The sequence below is a fragment of the Bos javanicus genome, chromosome 7 (assembly GCF_032452875.1).
Source record: "Bos javanicus breed banteng chromosome 7, ARS-OSU_banteng_1.0, whole genome shotgun sequence".
In the NCBI taxonomy this organism is placed as follows: Eukaryota; Metazoa; Chordata; class Mammalia; order Artiodactyla; family Bovidae; genus Bos; species Bos javanicus.
The window spans coordinates 37,331,138-37,352,055 of NC_083874.1; the positions used below are offsets into that span (position 1 = coordinate 37,331,138).

General features: G+C 38.7%; 1 protein-coding gene across 2 annotated transcripts in view; it reads right to left on the minus strand.

The window, feature by feature from the left end:
• The window catches only part of COMMD10 (COMM domain containing 10), a 185,667-nt gene that overhangs the window by 114,862 nt on the left and 49,887 nt on the right, over positions 1–20,918 (minus strand). Inside the window, exon 6 of one of the 2 annotated variants that reach the window (XM_061423006.1) lies at positions 1,992–19,535. The exons of the other annotated variant lie outside the window; for it this stretch is intronic. Within the exon in view, the coding sequence (XP_061278990.1) occupies positions 19,368–19,535 (168 nt within the window). The 3' untranslated portion in view covers positions 1,992–19,367. Of the gene's footprint in view, positions 1–1,991; positions 19,536–20,918 lie in introns of those variants that run through there. 2 annotated transcript variants of the gene reach the window in all.

Genomic DNA, 20,918 nt, shown 5'->3' on the forward strand with positions numbered 1-20,918 from the left:
GCTTGCTCAAACTCATGTCCATCGAGTCGATGATGTCATCCAACCATCTCATCTTCTATTGCCACTTTCTCCTCCTGCCTTCAATCTTTCCCAGCATCAGGGACTTTTCCAATGAGTCAGCTCTTCCCATCAGGTGGCCAAAGTACTGGAGCTTCAGCTTCAGCATCAGTCCGACTGATTTCCTTTAGGATTGATTGGTTTGATCTCCTCGCCGACTCTTACCAGAAACTAAATTTACTGGCACCTTCATCTCGAACTTTCCAGTCTCCAGAACTACTAGAAATAAATATCTGTTGCTTCAGCCACCTACTCTGGGCTATTTGTAATGGCAGCTTTAGCAAACTAATATATATGTACATAAGACCTATAAGAATAGCTAATTAGTAATAAGAGGCACTTCGTGGCAAATAGTGGAGAAGGCAATGGTACCCCACTCCAGTACTGTTGCCTGGGAAATCCCATGGATGGAGGAGCCTGGTGGGCTGCAGTCCATGGGGTCGCACAGAGTTGGACACGACTGAGCAACTTCACTTTTACTTTTCACTTTCATGCACTGGAGAAGGAAATGGCAACCCACTCCAGTATTTTTGGCTGGAGAATCCCAGGGATGGGCGAGCCTGGTGGGCTGCCGTCTATGGGGTCACACAGAGTCGGACACAACTGACACGACTTAGCAGCAGCAGTAGCAACAGCATGGCAAATAGATGGGGAAACAGTGGAAACAGTGACAAACTTTATTTTCTTGGGCTCCAAAATCACTGCAGATGGTGACTGCAGCCATGAAATTAAAAGATACTTACTCCTTAGAAGAAAAGTTATGACCAACCTAGACAGCATATTAAAAAGCAGAGACATTACTTTGCCAACAAAGGTTCGTCTAGTCAAAGCTATGGTTTTTCCAGTGGTCATGTATAGATGTGACAGTTGGACTATAAAGAAAGCTGAGTGCCGAAGAATTGATGCTTTTGAAGAAGACTCTTGAGAGTCCCTTGGACTGCAAGGAGATCCAACCAGTCCATCCTAAAGGAAATCAATCCTGAATATTCACTGGAAGGACTGATACTGAAGCTGAAGCTCCAATACTTTGGCCACCTGATGCAAAGAACTGACTCATTTGAAAAGACCCTGATGCTGGGAAAGATTGAAGGTGGGAGGAGAAGGGGACGACAGAGGATGAGGTGGCTGGATGGCATCACCGACTTAATGGACATGAGTTTGAGTAAACTCCAGGAGTTGGTGATGGACAGGGAAGCCTGGCATGCTGCAGTCCATGGGGTCGCAAAGAGTCGGACATGACTGAGCGACTGAACTGAACTGAACATTTACCAAAACTATGATATGGTCAACTGTATTCCTAGTGAAGACTGTCCTTAGAGCCAAGAAACAAAACCTGGGGAGCTTGATGAACAGGGTATTTTAATGGCCTGAAATATCCTTCTCACCACAGGCAACTCCCTCAACAATGGAAGAAGATTATTCAGACTTTCCTGAGTTAAATTTCCTCTCCTCATGCACTGACAATTATAGTTCTTGTCTCAGAAATCTCTCTGAGCTTCAGCAGTACAAAGCCACTTCATCAGCTTCAAAGGAGCACATACTTCTTTAAATATGTTGATAAACTGAAGAAGTTAGAAGCTACAGACTAAGATAAATATTGACTTTATCAGTGACTTTCCATATTTTAGCCATGATTCATTTTGTGTACACAGAAGATAACTCTCAGAGGGTAAAGTATTTTCTTCATTTCCAAGTTTGTAGGGGGTGCTTCAGTCTAGCCTCCAAGAACTTTAAAGATTCCAGCATTCAGACTGCAACTTTTGTTCATTCTAGTTTACCAAGAGTATGTTATAGCTTATTAAGTGGTTGTATAATATGTAAAATGTTGTATTTGATCTGTACAACATAACCCCTTCTAAGAATGTATATACTTTTCCCCCACAAAATTATAAAACTGAGTTTCTTAGTAAGCAGTAAAGCCCAGAAAAACACTCTTTTTTTCCTTTTTTTTTTTTTACTACTTTATATATTGTGAGTAGATAAATGAAGCATCCCAAAATTTCCTTGAACTAAAGATATCTGTGGTCATTTGTAAACAATGACAGCTTTTATAATCAAAGTTTTAAAAGCTAGACAGGTACTAGTTAACTTACTGTTTTCATTTCATTAGCAGTCATGACATGAAGATTTTATAACCTGGGTATGCTCATTAGGACTTTTTCTAAATTAATGAAATTTCATCACAGATCTACCCAAAGCTTTGTACAAACCGTTATCTATTACCCACACTTACTTGGAGGTAGAGGGAAACTTAATCAGTAATTTAAAATGTAGATTAACCCACAGTTTGTTTCTATTAGTGAGGGAAAATAGAGTAATCTCAATCAACCCTTGTGTAGCTATAAATCCATTACTTCAGTGGGAGGAGTCATTGACTCACATACAAGACATAACCAAAAACAAACATAAATTTCATTCAAACAGAAACTGGGTGGGTTTTTTTCTTTGCACATCATTTAGTTTCTGAATTAAAATAAATACATCATTTAATCTATCTCAGAAAACACAGAAAGTATTCTATACCAAAAAAAATGGTTTTAAAAGTAAAATAGCACTATTTGGTGAAAGTACTTTTTAGTTCAAGAATGTAATGTCACATAATAAACCCAACCATAAACTACAAGTTATTCACAAAATAATTAAGACCTTCTCCTCACATTGGTTCAAGGGTTTTTTGTTTAGAGTGTGTGTGTTTATTTATTATAAGATGCTTTCAAGAAGAAAAAAACATTTAAAAAATAAAACTTAGGAAGATACTTTAAAAAGATCTAAGCAGACCACTAGACAAGATGTTCTAACAGATACGGTCTATCTTTTGACATTAAAAGCATTTGTATATATCTTAATTGCTGTATTATTTCAAAATTTTCTCACTGAAGTAAATAATTATTTCCTTTAACTGATTCTTTAAGTAAAAAGATTCCTCTTTTCTTATCTGAACCTCTGAAGAAGTAGTAAGGAGTCCCAGTGGAGGCAGAGATTTCTAGGAATTAAGGGAGGAATATAAATTGGCCAGAGTAGAACATGACTGAGTGACTAAGCAGGAAACACAGGTTTGATCTCTGGGTAGGGAAGAGCCCCTGGAGTAGGAACTGGCAATCCACTCCAGTATTCCTGCCTGGAAAATCCCATGGACAGAGGAGCCTGGCAGGCTACAGTCCATGGGGTCTTAAAGAGCTGGATACAGTTTAGCAATTCAGCAACAACATGAACAGGCCAAATTACCATCAGCTGCCTGGCCCCCTCACTCCAACAACATTTGCTCAATTTTTGTCACACACACACACACACAGAAGGGGCGCGAGGCGGGGGAAGATGAATGACTGTTGGAGACAAGGTGCTGCATCTAAAATAGATGCTCCAAATTAGATCCTACACGTTGTCCTCCTGCGATAATTAAACACTGATCAGGACACGCACTAGTATCTCTTCCAAAAGACGTATGCTTCTTAAATCTCAGGCAGATTTGATGAGAGCGTACAAACTGTCCTTTCAGATATCAAGGTGCACATTTTTGCTGCTCATTATACTGCTGTGATATCCATACGTTAAAGTCTTTAACCAAAATTAGTTCTAAATTAACCAACTTCAATTATGGAGAACGATGAATATACATAATCCATCCAGCTGGGCTTGGGCATGGTTACTCTCCACCTCCAACAAATACATTCTTTCTTAGAGCAAAGAAATTTACCAAAAAAGCTACTAGGTTAGATCATAGCCTATGCTGCTGCTGCTGCTAAGTTGCTTCAGTCATGTCCAACTCTGTGCGACCCCATAGACGGCAGCCCACCAGGCTCCACCGTCCCTGGGATTCTCCAGGCAAGAACACTGGGGTGGGTTGCCATATAGAGACAATGGCTACCAAAGCTCAACTGAATTGTAAACATACACACTATATGTATGTATTGCTATTGCTAAGTCGCTTCAGTTGTGTCCGACTCTGTGCGACTCCATAGACGGCAGCCCACCAGGCTTCCCCATCCCTGGGATTCTCCAGGCAAGAACACTGGAGTGCGTTGCCATTTCCTTCTCCAATGCATGAAAGTGAAAAGTGAAAGCAAATCTGCTCAGTCATGTTCGACCCTCAGCGACCCCATGGACTGCAGCCTTCCAGGCTCCTCCATCCATGGGATTTTCCAGGCAAGAGTACTGGAGTGGGGTGCCATTGCCTTCTCTGATATGTATGTAAGATACATATATATCTTACATACAAGATACAGTTGACACTGTATATACATATTTATATCTATATGTATGTCACTAAATGAGAGCTACTTTGCATATGTTTGGTCCAGGAAAATTATTTTACACAGAAATTTCCGGGTGTTTAAAGCAATTTGAAAAGGTTCTCTAAAATAATCAAGAAACACAATTGCTCATAAACCTGAAAAAGGGTATCTAGGTCATCTATTTCAACTGTCTACACCAAGGAACATTTCCTTTGACTGATTTTATCCAACTGCCATGGCATCAACTGTTGTCACTGCAACTCAGTGCAAACAGGGACTTCAGCGGTTAGATATACTCTGCTTCAGAATTCAAGGTCATTAATGTGACCCTGGGGAAATCATACTTTTTTTTTTATCAGACTCTGAGTTTATAAAATAAGGATTAAAATGTTCCATAGAAGACAAAGAGAAAATAAAACAGTTAAAATGCACTGGGTCCTCATAAAGTTGTCTTTGTCATAATAATAGCAACAAAAATGAAAGACAATGATATTAGCTATCTTAGCATTTGGTTCTGATTATCACTTTCTAACCATGACTAACTATGCTAGTCACTTAACCATCTTTCAGCTTTCTCTCATCTATTAATCTTAATAAAGTATTAACATTCATAGTACATACATAGTTAGAAACATCAATGGTAATAACGTGTGAAACCACTTTAAAACAAAAAACAAAAAGGTTCGATGCATGATACAGGATGCTCGGGGCTGGTGCACTGGCATGACCCATGACCCAGAGGGATGGTATGGGGAGGGAGAGGGGAGGGGGTTCAGGATGGGGAACACGTGTGCACCCATGGCCGATTCATGTTGATGTATGGCAAAACCAATACAATATTGTAAAGCAATTAGCCTCCAATTAAAATAAATAAATGTATATTAAAAAAAGAAAAAGAATCACAGATATAGGAAACAAACTTCTGGTTACCAAAGGGGAGAGGGAAGGGGACAAATTAGGAGTATGGGATTAACAGATACAAACTACTATATATAAAATAGATGAACAACAAAGATATACAGCATAGCATGGGGAATTGATTATACCCATATCTTATAATAACCTGTAATGGAATATAATCCGCAAAAATACTGAATCACAGTGCAAAAAAAATAAATAAATAAAACAAAAAAGAACACATATGTGAATTACTGTTACTGTTATAAGTATAATAATGAGATTGCAAATTTTTGTAATACTTTCCTAAAATGTGTAATATAAATGGGGCTTCCCAGGTGGCACTGGTGGTAAAGAATACACCTGCCAATGCAGAAGATGTAAGAGAGGTGGGTTTGATCCCTGTGTCGGGCAGATCCCCTGGAGTAAGAAATGCCACCCCACTTCAGTATTCTTGCCTGGAAAGCCCCTTGGGCAGAGGAGCCCGGCAGGCTACAGTCCATGGGGTCACAAAGAGTTGGACGCGACTGAGAGACTGAGCACAGCAATATAAACGATGGGTTCTTCACCACAGTGTTTTGACCACCGCCTGATTCACTTCACTACAACAATAAAATTTTAAATCTTCCAACTTTTCTCAAAATTGGATTTTTCTTTATGACTCAAACATGTATTAACTCCACTATTCAACATTTTAAAATCAATACATATGTATTAAACTCCAAATATGTACAAGGTACCATCTCATACCCATTTACTAAGAGGCTCATCAAACTGTAGAGTGCCAAGGCTTTTTCCTTGCTTCATTTTTTTCCTCTTGGATTTACATTCAATTTAAGTGGTAACTTTACTTGAGATTCCCTCTACGCCCAACCAGTTAAGAAAGAAGAAACTAAAAAAAAAAAAAAAAGAAGAAACTAAATTTATTCAGCTCCTATTATTCACTTGGCACTACATTTACATTTATATTATCTCAGACAATCCTCACAACAACCATAGGAGACAGGTATTCACACCCCATTTTAGAAATAAAAAAAGATAACAACCATAGCAGAGAAAAAATTTAAACCAGGTTTGCTGAATGCAAAGCCTACGATCTTTCTACTAAGTTAGCACTTTCCGGATTTTCAGATTTCATAAACCAGAACAACACACACACACACACACACCACCGGTGGTCCTCATGTGCTAGCAACATTTTACTTTCTAAGAATTTATATGTATTTTAAGTCCTACTATCTACCATCAGCATTACTGTATAAAAGAGAAGGATATTAACATTTAACAAAAAGGAAAAGAAAGACAATCTCAAAATAAGATGCAAGCCTTCTGAAGAAAGAACAGTTGACAATCTTACAGATATTTTCACCACACAATGGACCCTCCGACTGGCAAGTGAGAACAAATGCACTAAAGCAAGCTGCTTCCCACAGGAGTGAAGCAGAACCTAAAACAGTGCCCTACTCACTTTCCCGAACTTCAGCACAAAGTGAAAAGAACGCACGTTTCCTAAGGTTCTTATGCTCCAAGACCCTGAGGACAAAGACAATTTCAGAGGCTTAAAAGTAAGTTAAAGAAGCTTCTGATATCAAGAGATCAACATCTGCAGTATTATTATGTATTTTCACAGACAGCAGTCCTTATTACAGGTTTTTTCCTTCAAACAAAATCTTTATATCTGAAGCAATTGAAAGAGTGGTTAAAGAATACAGATCTATTACCTCACATTTACTAAGAGACTCATCCATCTTCAGGTGCTTTCCTGTCTTTCCAGCCTTATCTACCACACTTAATTAAAGAGTGCAAGGACCTTGTCTTTCTCATGTTTTGAGGCAGGATCTGATATTTGGATGCTAAGTTACCATTTGAGGGTCAGTATATAATGAATTGACTAGCTCAATGCCAGAAAAAGTATGAAATATAAATAAGTGAATTTAAACTAAATTTTCATAATAAATTTACATTTTTAAAAAATTCATAGTTTGTCCTTCAACAGTGACCAACAGGAAAAATCAAAATAAATCTGAGACACATATAACCTAAGTACTATAATCTCTTCCATACTCTCTTTTTTTTTTTAGTTTTTGTTTTTTTTTAATTGGAGGCTAATTACTTTACAATATTGTGGTGGGTTTTGCCATACATTCACATGAATCAGCCATGAGTGTACATGTGTTCCCCATTCTGGCCCTCCCACCCACCTCCTTCCCCATCCCATCCCTCAGGGTCATCCCAGTGCACCAGCCCTGAACACCCTGCCCCCATCTCTTCCATACTCTATTTCTAATTCATGTACTCACTGGGCAGAGGATAGGATCAAGAGTCTAAGGTGGGAAGCAGACAGACAGAGGAAGATAACTTGCTCTTTGCTGTCCAATGGCACTTGGAACTGACTTACATAATTCATTACCATTTAAGAGCAAAGTTGGACCATAAAGAAAGCTGAGCACCAAAGAATTGATGCTTTTGAACTGTGGTGTTGGAGAAGACTCTTGAGAGTCCCTTGCAAAACAAGGAGATCAAACCAGCCAATTCTAAAGGAAATGAGTCCTGAGTATTCAGTGGAAGGACTGATGCTGAAGTTGAAGCTCCAATATGTTGGCTACCTGATATGAAGAACTGACTCATTGGAAAAGACCCTGATGCTGGGAAAGGTTGAAGACAGGAGGAGAAGGGGACGACAGAGGATGAGATGGTTGGATGACGTCACCGACTGGAAGGACATGAATTTGAGTAAGCTCCAAGAGTTGGTGATGGCCAAGGAAGCCTGGTGTGATGCAGTCCATGGGGTCACAAAGAGTTGGACACTACTGAGCGACTGAACTGAACTGAATCTATCAGACATCGCATTAGGTACTTTACAGCCTCCAATCCCTGCTCCATCAATATTCTACCCTGAATTGTCCTAAAAGTCTTAAGAAAGGAGCATACTCACTAGACACTTGAAAATTCTAAATGATCACTTGGCAATAAAGTTCAAAGTTTTATGAAATAATTCTTTTAGGCCAACAATATTAGGCAAATCCTCTCTTTTAGGGATTAAAGAGCATCCTGATTGCTTTACTACATTTTATATGATGCAACTGGGTTATGCATCTACATTTCTCAAAGCAATCTACATTTCTGCCTACAGTAGGCATCTACATTTCTCAAATTTTATACATATATATAATATCCCGATTTGTCAGTGATTCCCTTTAAGGTCATAATACAATGTTATTGAAATAATCTACTCATACAGAAAATGAAATGCCTTCTAACTGGTTGGGTTTTTAGTTTAAGCTACAAGGGAGGTAAATCATTGTGGGCAACAGATATAGGTTTTCATCTTACTGAAATTTAGTCACTGGATATAGTCTTCCCCGACTCAGACTATTCGTTTCTTTTTTCACTCACATTTAAGGCCTAATTCAAATATATACTCCACAGCAGACACGTCCCTATGAATCTATATAAAATCAGTACCACACATGGTATATCAGACTGCACTATGAATAAACCTCCCTAATTCAACACTTATTTGTAAGTTTCTAGTAGGGGCACCCCACTCCAGTACTCTTGCCTGGAAAATCCCACGGACGGAGGAGCCTGGTAGGCTGCAGTCCATGGCGTCGCAAAGAGTCGGACACGACTGAGCGACTTCATTTTCACTTTTCACTTTCTTGCATTGGAGAAGGAAATGGCAACCCACTCCAGTGTTCTTGCCTGGAGAATTCCGGGGGTCAGGGAGCCCAGTGGGCTGCCATCTCTGGGGTCGCACAGAGTCGGACACGACTGAAGCGACTTAGCAGCAGTAGAAGCAGCAGCAGTATGTCAGGCACCATTTTAGGTGTTTAACATATTTTCCAATTAAGTGTATTGTTTCCAAGCCTTTATCTATTATATCCAAAAGAAAAATTTAAGTCTATCCAAAAAAAAACTTGAATATACATTTCTATCCACTCAGCACCTATCACAGAGCTTGGTACATAATGCTTTTTGAACAAACATTCATACTTTATTAAGAATATAGATTTTAGGAATATTAGTCATTAAAAAAAATAGAATGAAATACTACCATTTGCAGCAGTCTGGATAGACCTAGAGAATATTATGCTCAGTAAAAGAAGCTGCAAAGAGTTGGACATGACGAGGAGGCTGAACAACAACAACAAAAATGAGTCAGACAGAGAAAAACAAATACTGTATAATATCACTTATACATGGAATCTGAAAAATAATACAAATGAATGTATTTGCAAAACACAAACTGATTCACAGATACAGAAAACAAACTTGTGGTTACCAAAGGGGAGGGAAAAATGAGGAGGGACAAATCAGGGATTTGGGATTAACTGATACAAACTACTTTATGTAAAACAGATAAGCAACAAGGATACACTGTATACACAGGGAATTATACCCATTGTCTTATGATAACCTAAAATGGAGTATAGTCTGCAAAAATATTGAATGACTAAGTTATACACCTGAAACTAATACTGTAAATCAACTATACTTCAGTTAAAAAAAAAAAGACTACACATTTTGTTAACAGAAATATATAATTGTATTCATCTAAAATATAAAGACTATAATTTGATCAGAATCTTCAAGTTTATTATTTTAATGCAAAATTTGGTTCTTGATTTTCTTCAAAAAATGAAATTTATATAAATATTTGCTTAGCTCCAACATGTTTTCTACATGTCATATCCTCATTTCTGACCTTTTTCCCATTTTATATAGAAAATCAATTGCTGAAATAATTTTGTCTCTAAATCAGAGAGGGTTATACATATTAAACACTTTGTTAAATTGGAGTCAGACCTGTGTTCAAATCTCAGCTTAGCTGACTCAGCAGCCATATGATCCTGCTCAGTTTCCTCATTTATAGAATGGAGATAATATCTATTTCACAGAGTTACTGGGAAGAGTAAATCAGATGAAATATTTTAAGCAAGGGCACATAGTAAACATTCAGGAAATAGGCAGCTGCTGTTGCTATGATATAGATTTGTCCCTAACTCAGAAATGATTACAGTTTTACTTTAAACCAGTGGTACTCAAACAGATGTGTCTAACAAAGAACACAAAAAATACTTGTACAACTTATAAAAATATAACCTAAATCCCATACCTCATTCTGAGATTTGTTGTTTGTTGAAGAAGAGAGGAAGTAAGGTATAGGCACACAGAGTTAGAAAACGACCCTCCAATGACTTTGAAAACACTATTTTAAATATTAAATTTATTAAACCTTTCATATGAGTCCATCTGCAACTCCATTTATTAATAATCAAAATGTTTGATTTGTTAACATGCAAAATTTGAATTTTCTATTTACCATTAGACATATTTTGTTCAATAAAATAGCTGTTTATACAACAAGCTCTCTTAATAGTAACTGCTTAATTAAAATAACTGTATTGCTTTTAAATCCACACATAAGATTAACTGAAGGTCTACTGTGTGGCTGACATTGTTTTAGGCACGTTCCTGCTCTCATGGAGTTTACTTTCTAAGACAGGGGCACAGAAAATAAAAGTAGTAATAAATAGTTATGTTAGGAGATGACAGTAATGTAAAGAAAAACAGAGTGAGTTAAGGGGGATAAAGAGTGATGGGAGAGATGCTGCAATTATTTGTAAGGTGTTTGGGGAAGGTTTCTCTCTAGAAAGATATCTGCTGCTGCTGCTGCTGCTAAGTCACTTGAGTCGTGTCTGACTCTGTGCGACCCCATAGACGGCAGCCCACCAGGCTCCTCCGTCCCTGGGAGTCTCCAGACAAGAACACTGGAGTGGGTTGCCATTTCCTTCTCCAATGCATGAAAGTGAAAAGTGAAAGTGAAGTTGCTCAGTCGTGTCCGACTCTCAGCGACCCCATGGACTGCAGCCCACCAGGCTCCTCCTTCCATGGGATTTTCCAGGCAAGAGTACTGAAGTGGGGTGCCATTGCCTTCTTCAAGAAAAATATCTGAGCAGAGACCTAAGAGAGGGGAAATAGCAATCCATGTAGCTAACAAAGGAAGAAGCATTCTAAAAGAGGAAATAGAAAGTGCAAAGGCCATGAAGTGTACCAGGAAAAACAAGGCAACTTCTGTGCATAGAGCAGAAGGAACAGACAGGAAAGGTATCAGATGAAGTTAATTAAACAGGCAGCATGGGGTCATGAGGGCTTTGCCTGTGGCTCAGCAGCAATTCGGGAGACCTGGGTTCAATCCCTGGGTCAAAAAGATCCCCGGGAGGAAGGCATGGCAACCCACTCCAGTATTCTTGCCTGGAGAATCCCCATGGACAGAAGAGCCTGTCCTCTGTGGGTTACAGTCCATAGGGTTGCAAAGAGTTGGACACAACTGAAGCGAGTTAGCACGCATGGGGTTATATCTGATAGGATCTTACAGGCTATACTAAGGCCTTTGGGTCTTTGAGTTAAGAGAAGCCCTTAGAGTATACTAAGCAGAGATATAACATAATCTGAATTACGTTTAAAAATTCTGACTGCCACATGAAAAATAAAGTACACAGAACAAAGGTAGAAGTGAGGAAGCTAGAGGCACAAAAGACAGACTCATGTCAAACGTAAATGATTAGCCACAGGAGAAATAAAATTTCCTGGACTTAATTAATGAACATAGTGACCTAGACCCTCTATTCCCAGAGACAAGATTGCAAAAGACGTTAGCACCTGTTACATGTCAAACACAACAAAACTGTTTGCCAACAAATCAGTCAGGCCTCAGGAAGAAAAAAAAAATCACTGTTTGCAAGGCAAATGATACCTCACTTACAAAAGGTCTTTCCGTATTGTACATTAACCCTTAAAACTTTAGATGTGCACCCCCAATGCTCCCAGATTCATCAAAGTCAAAACTCCAAAGACATAGGAATACAAACATTCTACTTCTAGGAATGGGAGACTCAGACTAACCCTCCCACTAAGGATTAACTAAGAAAATTTACCAAAAGATAATTAAAAGCAAAAATTTAAAAACATTTACTTGAAGGCACTGGAGGGCTAACAGCAAAGTAATGATTTACAGTCGAGGATCCAGGAGCAGCCTAGAAATAAACTCAGCCTTTGGAGGCACTTCTCCCCTCCCCTTTAAAACAAGTATATACTCAAATGGCCAATAAAAGGGGGAAAAAAGGAAAACCATCTTATTAGAAATTCAAGTAAAGAAATACTAAGACCACAATAAAATACCACTGGACAATCACCAAAATAGCTAAAAGTAACAAAGATGCATTACTAAGTTCTGATGACCATGTAGAACACAACTTTTACACACTGTTGATATGAGTATAAACTACAACTACTTTAAAATTAAACATGTATATGCTTCGGAAGATTGCAAAGATGACTCCAATTCTCCACCCTTTACTACAGACATTATTGCTAAAATGTAACTCTGCAGCATCTCCCATCAATAATTAGAATCTATTTCCCTACTCCTTAGATTTGGCCTGTAGGTGTGACTGACTTTGGCCAATAGAATATGTTGAGAATAATAGTGTGCTGGTTCAGCCCCAAGGTTTCAAGAGGCCTTGTGCCAGTTCATGCTCCCTGTGAATCAAGCAAACAAGCCCAGGCTAACCTGCCAAATGGTGGAAGACGTGAAGCACGGTGACCTGAGTCAGCACGGTGACTAAAGCCATCGTAAACTAGCCTGCTGCCAGCAAACTGCTGACACATGAGCTTCAAACTACCTTGCCCATACACAGACCCACGAACAGAAATAAGTGGGTACCGTTTTAAACCACTGTTTTGGAGTGGTTCCTTCTGCAGCAATAGCTAACTGATGGTACCAGAAAGAGGTACAGCCATAATTTTAAACATAAAGTATATAATACTGTTTTTGAAATCAAACAGTGGCCTAAGGCTTAAAAAATGGTGAGCAAACTCTTAGCAAAAGCTGAAAAAGGTTACAAAAATTTTCGCTGGAGGCTGAAAACAAATGGAAACTTATGCCATGTAGTAACAAAATAAATGGCAAAAACTGTGTTGCCTATAGTACTCCGAAGATGAAAAAGTTACTTAATAAACATTTAGATTTGTCTCAGATCTCCAGGCAAGTGTTAAAAGTCAGCTGGTTGTTCTCAGCTGTGTATGATAAGGTAACAGGGCAAAAAAGAGATGAGATAAAGAAAAATGTGATCAACTCACAAGCAAAATTTAGAAGGAATAAAGAGGGGCCAGGACTTGTTGGGCTGAAAAATAACAAGTGCTTCTTACCTCCAGTCTCTCAGCTGGCAAAACATTTTCCAAACATATAGTCTGGGACTGCAGGCCAAATCAAAATGTAAAAACCCCTTGTAAATGTCTCTACGAGAAAAATGAAGGGGCCTACAAGACCCTCTCAACTAAATAAAAAGCCTTCTATAGTCTTAAAGGAGTTGTCTCACAGTCTGACAAACCCAAAATATGTCTAGAGAAAGAAATGTTGTCTCAAAACAATTTTAAGTGTGACTTTGGCATATATCATAACACCCAGCAATTCCACTCCCAGGCAGATACCAACAGAAACAGATGCTCCTATGCAACAAAAGGCATGTATCAGAATGTTCATAGCAGCAGTACTCATAATAGCTAAAAACTGGCAACAACCCAAATGCCTATCAACAATGTAATGAATATAAAATGTTTTAATTGTAATGAATAAATAAAATGTGATCTATTCATATAATAATATGCTATACAGCAATGAAAATGAACAAACTGTGTACACAGCAATAAGAATAAACATCAAAAACATAATTTTGAAGCAAGCAACACAAGAAAATAATGTAATACCTTTTAAATAATGTCAAAAATAAAACAGTCAATAAAAACAAACAATATTATAGAAGGTACACTACGTAAGAGGGAAAAAGAAGAGGAAACTATATAGGACAGGCCGAGAAAACTTCTGGAAAGCTGGCAATAAGTTATATCTGGAATGGAGCTGGATGGTAGTTACACAGATGTCAGCTTTGTGATTAACTGTAAATTTGCTTTTTATGCGCTTTTCTGTACATACATAATTCAGCATGCATAAAAGACGTGCATCAGAGAGGCCACAGGACAGACTGCGACAGCCAAAGAACTAGGAATGTGTCCAGGTCCGAGAGCACGTTAGACAGAACTATTCTGTTTAAATGACATGCTCTGCAGAGATTTTATTTAATTCATGTAATCAAAGCAACACTGATTCATTCTGTCAGCCTGTTTAAGACTGAAGGTGCAAAGAGGATTCCCTGTGTTTGCTTAACGATTCAGTAAAATCTAGCAGGCACTATAATATGAGATGAACTGTCACTGTCTCTCATCAGGAGCACCATTCACTTTCAGTAATAGTTTTTTTAAGATGTGTGTTCAACAGTGATTCAAAAACTCCTGCTAAATATTATTCCTCCATCATTTATCTACTTCTTCAGAAGTTCCTTGTTAAATCTTACTGTGATGAGAAACGTTTGAGCACAATTGCCTCCTAGGCCCACTAGAGCTGAAAGCAAAAGTCCTAGACTTTTTCGACCAGGGAAAGTCCAGAAATGAGAGAAGCCACAAGAGACTGAGAGAACCTTCCCTCAAGGTTTCAGTAGGTACCATAGCTGACGATCAGCCTGACTTTGGTGAGAAGAGATATGTGTAATACAAAATAATAATAAGCTATACTTAGAAACTTCTCTTAAAGAAAAAGGCACCATTGTAAAAAAAAAAAAAAAAAGCTGAAAAATCATGCATCAGAACTTGTATTTGTTCAGTTTATATTCTACAGTTTTTGAAATCTGTAACACCAAGTATAAAAGAGAGTTACAGACTGACTCGGTTAAGAGAATACTTTTCTTTAAAAATCTAAACTCATTAAACAAGAAAAAATCAGCTTGAGCTCAGTTCAGTTCAGTCACTCAGTTGTGTCCGACTCTTTGTCATCCCATGGATTGCATGGATTGCACCTTATGGATGGATAGGGAGGATTGCCAGGCCTCCCTATCCATCACCAACTCCCAGAGCTGCTCAAACTCAAGTCCATCTAGTCAGTGATGCCATCCAACCATCTCATCCTGTGTTGTCCCCTTCTCTTCCTGCCTTCCATCTTTCCCAGCATCAGGGTCTTTTCCAATGAGCCAGTTCTTCGCATCAGGTGGCCAAAATATTGGAGCTTCAGCATCAGTCCTTCCAATGAATATTCAGGACTGAATTCCTTTAAGATTGACTGGTTTGATCTCCCTGCAGTCCAAGGGACTCTCAAGAGTCTTCTCCAACACCACAGTTCAAAAGTATCCAGTCTTCAGTGCTCAGCTTTCTTTATGGTTCAACTCTCACATCTACACATGATTACTGGAAAAACCATAGCTTTGACTAATTTCAGCTTGAATTACCAGATACTAACTTTAATTAAATTTAATTTTTAATTTTTTAATTAAAGAATGTACCAGTTAGCTGATGTTAGTATTGGATATGCTATAAGACTATTATAAATAAAACTTTAGATTTTCCTATAAATCTTTAATTGTGAAATGGGCTACAGGGTTGGTAGCATTATATTCTGAAAGACCATTACAAATCAAATAAAATGAAATTTTAAAATGCAAGCTAAAATGCTGAGCTCTGTGGTAGATTTAATTCTCCAAATATAAACACAGTATCTTTTACCCAAGAAGCCCCTTTTTCAATATGACCTCAACACTTCACCCGTACAGAAGTGTGGTCAGTTCCCCTCCCCGCTGAAGGCAGACCTTGTGACTGCTTCAACCAGTAGAGAACAACAGAAATTATGCTTATGTGACTTCTGTGTCAAGGTCATAAAAATGTCACGCACTTCTACCTTCAGATGCTTGCTCTTGAATTGAGGTGGCTGCTGCTGCTGCTGCTAAGTCGCTTCAGTCGTGCCGGCTGTTCAGACGGCAGCCCACCGGGCTCCCCCGTCCCTGGGATTCTCCAGGCAAGAACACTGGAGTGGGTTGCCATTTCCTTCTCCAATGCATGAAAGTGAAAAGTGAAAGTGAAGTCGCTCAGTCGTGTCTGACTCTAGTGACCCCATGGACTGCAGCCTATCAGGCTCCTCCATCCATGGGATTCTCCAGGCAAGAATACTGGAGTGGGGTGCCATTGCCTTCTCTGAATTGAGATGGAGACTGAGTTAAAGCCTTAAGGGCACTGAGTACAGTGTTAGTGGGAACCTCAAAGGCCAAGAAGGCTTTCTTCATGGCCAGGGATAAAACATCCATGTGCCAACTCAGGAGACCCAGGTTCAATGCCTGGGTCAGGAAGATTCCCTGGAGAAGAAAATGGCAGCCCACTCCAGTGTTCTTGCCTGGAGAACCCCATGGACACAGGAGCCTGGCGGGCTACAGTCCACGGGGTTGCAAGAGAGTCAGACACGACTGAGCGACTAAACAACAACAACAACAACAGAAAAGGCCCAGAAGGGGTTGTTGGTGAGGGTTTAAAAGTACTAAAATGTGATTGGAAGCTGCAAGAAAGAGGTTCCTTGTTTTGTTTTGGAGAGACGTTTAGAAATACTGTTGTTCGAAAGTGGGAAATGTTCCTAATTAACTCAATGACTAAAAGTGCCACTGGGCTTCTCGTTGCATGTAACACACGAGAGGAAAGAGATGAACTAAAGAATGAACTTTTAGGGCTTCCCTGGTGGTCTAGTGGTTAAGACTCTGTCTGCCAATGCAGGGGACATGGGTTCGATCCCTGGTCTGGGAAGATCCCACATGCGTAGGAGCAAATAAGCCTGTGTGCTGCAACCGCTGTAAGCCCATGTGCCTAGAGCCTGTGCTCCACAACAGGAGAAGCCACCGCAATGGGAAGCCCACACACCACAACTAGAGAGTGGCCCCAGCTCGCCACAACTAGAGCAAGCCCTTGCACAGCAACGAAGACCCAGCATAGCCAAAAATAAATAAAATACATCTTTAAAAAAAAAAAAAAAAGAATGAACTATTAGCTCCAAAAGAGCGAGGACTTGTTGGGTTAAACAGTAAAGCTATGCCAAGTTACAAGCGCCTCCAGGTGACAAAAGTATTCTCAAATAATGAAACGGCTTTCAGGTAAAGATCAAATCCAGAGTAGGGCTGTATGCTATGTTAAGACTTCTGAAACAGCTAAGACAGAGCCTCATAGAAATGTTCAGACTGACAAAAGACCTTATAAAGTATATTTGTTTTTCTTTTTTGCTATATAACTAATTACCACAAACTGAGCGGCTTAAAACAAGATGCAGTTACTAGTTCATAGTTCTACAGGTCGGTAGTTGAGACAGGCTTGGCTGGCCTCTCACTGGGTATAATCAGGTGTCAGGCAGGTAGGGCGTTTACCTGGAGGCTCCAGGAAAGAATGTGCTTCCACGCTCATTCAGGTTGATGGTGGAACCTAGCTCTTGTAGCTAATGGTCAGTGTTCCCTGTTTCCTTGCCGTCAACCAGAAAACACTCTCTTCTCCTAGGGGCTGCCCTCATTCTTTCTTACCAGTGTCTCCATCCTCAAACCAGCAACACACAGAGTCCTTCATACACCTCAGATCTTTCCGATTTCTCTTCAGCTACCAGCCAGAGGAAGTTTTCTGCTTTTAAAGTGAACAGCTGATTGGGCCAGGCCCACCCAGAAAAAATCTCCATAGCTTAAATCAACTGACTTGGGACTTTAAATTTCTGTAAAGACAATTATTTGTTTTAACAAATATATTAGTATAGTGAAAGGCCTATAACATATTTAAGAAAAATGTAGGATAATAAGAGCAAAAGGCTAGGGGTTGAGGGAAATGGGTGTACTGTGAAGTTCTTATCAGTTCCCGGAACTTGAGGCTAAAAGAAAAATGTGTCCCCTATTCCCACGTTTTAGTGTATATTTTAAGGGTTAGTATTTCTGCAGAACATTATTGAGAAATTGAAATTTACATTTTAAGTTTAAACATTTTCTTTATACCAACCACAGAACATTACAATTTTACTCTCCTGGTTTTATGGAAGCAAATTCACCAATAATATTTTTAAAATCTACTTCTTAGCTTATGTTATTTTCAATTGAGGGAAATGCCATGTTAAACAATTCTCTTGACTAAGTGACAATCATAAGTAATTTTAAATTAACTGCAGTTTACTGAAACTTCTTTCACAGAACACTGCTGTGACTGGTATTGTCTTTCAAGGTCACTAACGTAACTGGGTAAAACTGCACAAGCAAATTTCAAACCAATTTCAGAAGAGCCAAACGTCATGCTGAGTTCACATGATAATTACTGACACTGCATGCTGCTAAAACTATTTCAGATGAAGTTCTTACAGGACTTAAATAATCTAAATTTTTTAGAAGCAAGTCAGTGGCTGTTTTTTGTAAATAAAAGTAGTCACAGAAAATAACTTTTCTCTGGTTAAAAATACAAAACTGGAAGATACTTTCACTTAATTTTTTATATCTTCATTATAGATGTAACATTAGGCTGACCATAACCTTCTAATTTCTATTTTATATACACTTTCCCATAATAACTTATACTCTTACCTGATCTGTACATTTTGAACTTTTTTATTTTAAAATTGAACAGGTAAAGTCACAACTCTTATGAAAGTTCTCCATTCATCAAACATTCAAAGTTATATTCTCCCACTTATAAGGAAAGGCACAGGCTTTCTATTAAGCATGCAGCTTTATTTTTAGTCAGATTGTTTTACTGTACAGCTTTATTAACATTTTTCACTTGGTTCAAACTGCTAGCGAAAGGTCACGAGCACCAAAGAACAAAATTCAGCAAGGTCTTCTAATAGACCTAATCTTCCCTTAAACATTTTGTCCCTAAATTTATCCAAAAGATAAAAAGAATATTAAAAAAAAAAAAAGGATAAGAAGGAATTATTTTCTTTATGCTTTCTACTTTCACAACTAGTTCCACTTTTGGCAAAACTTAACAATAAAAAGGCCTTATAAACAGCTTATAACGGCCTTATAAAGAGCTAGGCATTTTGATTCTCCTGCCCTAAACTGGAAAGATCTCTTTAAGAAATGAAGATATCAATGTGCTATACTGTAACAGATGCTTTTACACTTCCTACCATATTTAAGGGGTTCCCAGGTGGTGCAGCGGAGAAGGCAATGGCACCCCACTCCAGTACTCTTGCCTGGAAGATCCCATGGATGGAGGAGCCTGGTAGGCTGCAGTCTATGGGGTCACGAAGAGTCAGACACAACTGAGCGACCTCACTTCCACTTTTTACTTTCATGCATTGGAGAAGGAAATGGCAACCCACTCCAGTGTTCTTGCCTGGAGAATCCCAGGGACGGGGGAGCCTCGTGGGCTGCCATCTATGGGGTCGCGCAGAGTCGGACACGACTGAAAGCGACTTAGCAGCAGTAGCAGCAGGTGGTGCAGTGGTAAAGAATCCGCCTGCCAAAGCCGGAGACAAAGGAGAGGCAGATTTGATCCCTGGGTTGGGAAGATCTCTTGGAGGAGAAAATGGCTACCCATTCCAGTATGCTTGCCTGGGAAATCCCATGGACAGAGGAGCCTGGCTAGCTACAGTCCATGGGGTCGCAAAGGAGCACACGACTGAGCGCACATACACTGTATTTAATTCCAGAAAAACCTTGGGAGGTTGCTATTATTGTCCAAACTTTCAGACCAGAACTTGAGTTTCAATCAAGTAAGTAACCTGCCCAAGATTCTTCAACTAGTCCCCAAAAGGTAAAGAATGTGATCCCAAAGTCTGTGATCTTTTTACTACATGTCAATGCCAACTCCAAAGTCCTCCACCTTATTCTCTATTATCTATCAAATGTAATAGTTTTTAGCTGGATGGTAGAAATCACTGGGATCCAGAAAAATGTCTTGTCCCAGGACACACACTGATTTAATAAGGTGTGTATTTAGTAACAAAGACTAAACCTCCCTACAACAATATTAACAAGGGGACAAAATTAAAATTAAAATCTTCAGTCAGACCTTTTTAAATATAAGAAATTAAATACCACAGTTGTTCTCAAATCTTTTGGTCCTTAAGTTAGGAGGATAATTGATTTTCTAATTACGATACTAATGAATGTGACATGTTTTAATGACCTAAAATGAAAAATTAATAGGTGATTAATACTATGAATATAAATAAAGGCAAGCCCCTACTGTACAAAGCAGTATAAGTAGCGCCTACAAGAACAGAAGCCATGGGAGATAGTCATGCCTGAATCTAAATCGAATTAAAACAACTTGGCTTGCAGCAACAGAACCCTACTCAATACAACTTGAAGGAAAACAGGGAATCATACTAGAATTCTTCAAATTGGCACCAACTAGGTCAATACAGTCACATGTCTCCCAGTCAATTTTAAAGTTAGTACCTATCATCTATACTATCTTATCCTTTCCATTTTTCATTTGGACACACTGAATATTTGTTTACCTACAAGATTTTTATAAGATTATACTTACTTGACAAATATAGATTATCAGTGAATTTATGTTTAAGAAACTTTTCTCTAACAGGCTCTAATCCTATAAATCAGTAAGAGATTGGTAACAGGTAGGTGACCTTCTTTAATGTACATAGTAGTACTTTTAAATTCTAAGACAAGAGAACTTGAAGAATCTGAATGCGTAAGTGAGTAAAACATAAAAGGGACAAAGCACATACGAGTCATCAGTTAATAAAACACAATGACATATTTATGTGAATTTAACCACAATTCACTTACATAACTTCAACTATACACTTTGCAAACAGAGATAGAATACTAATTTAAAAATGCAAGCAATTAGATCCACCATTCCTTGAAC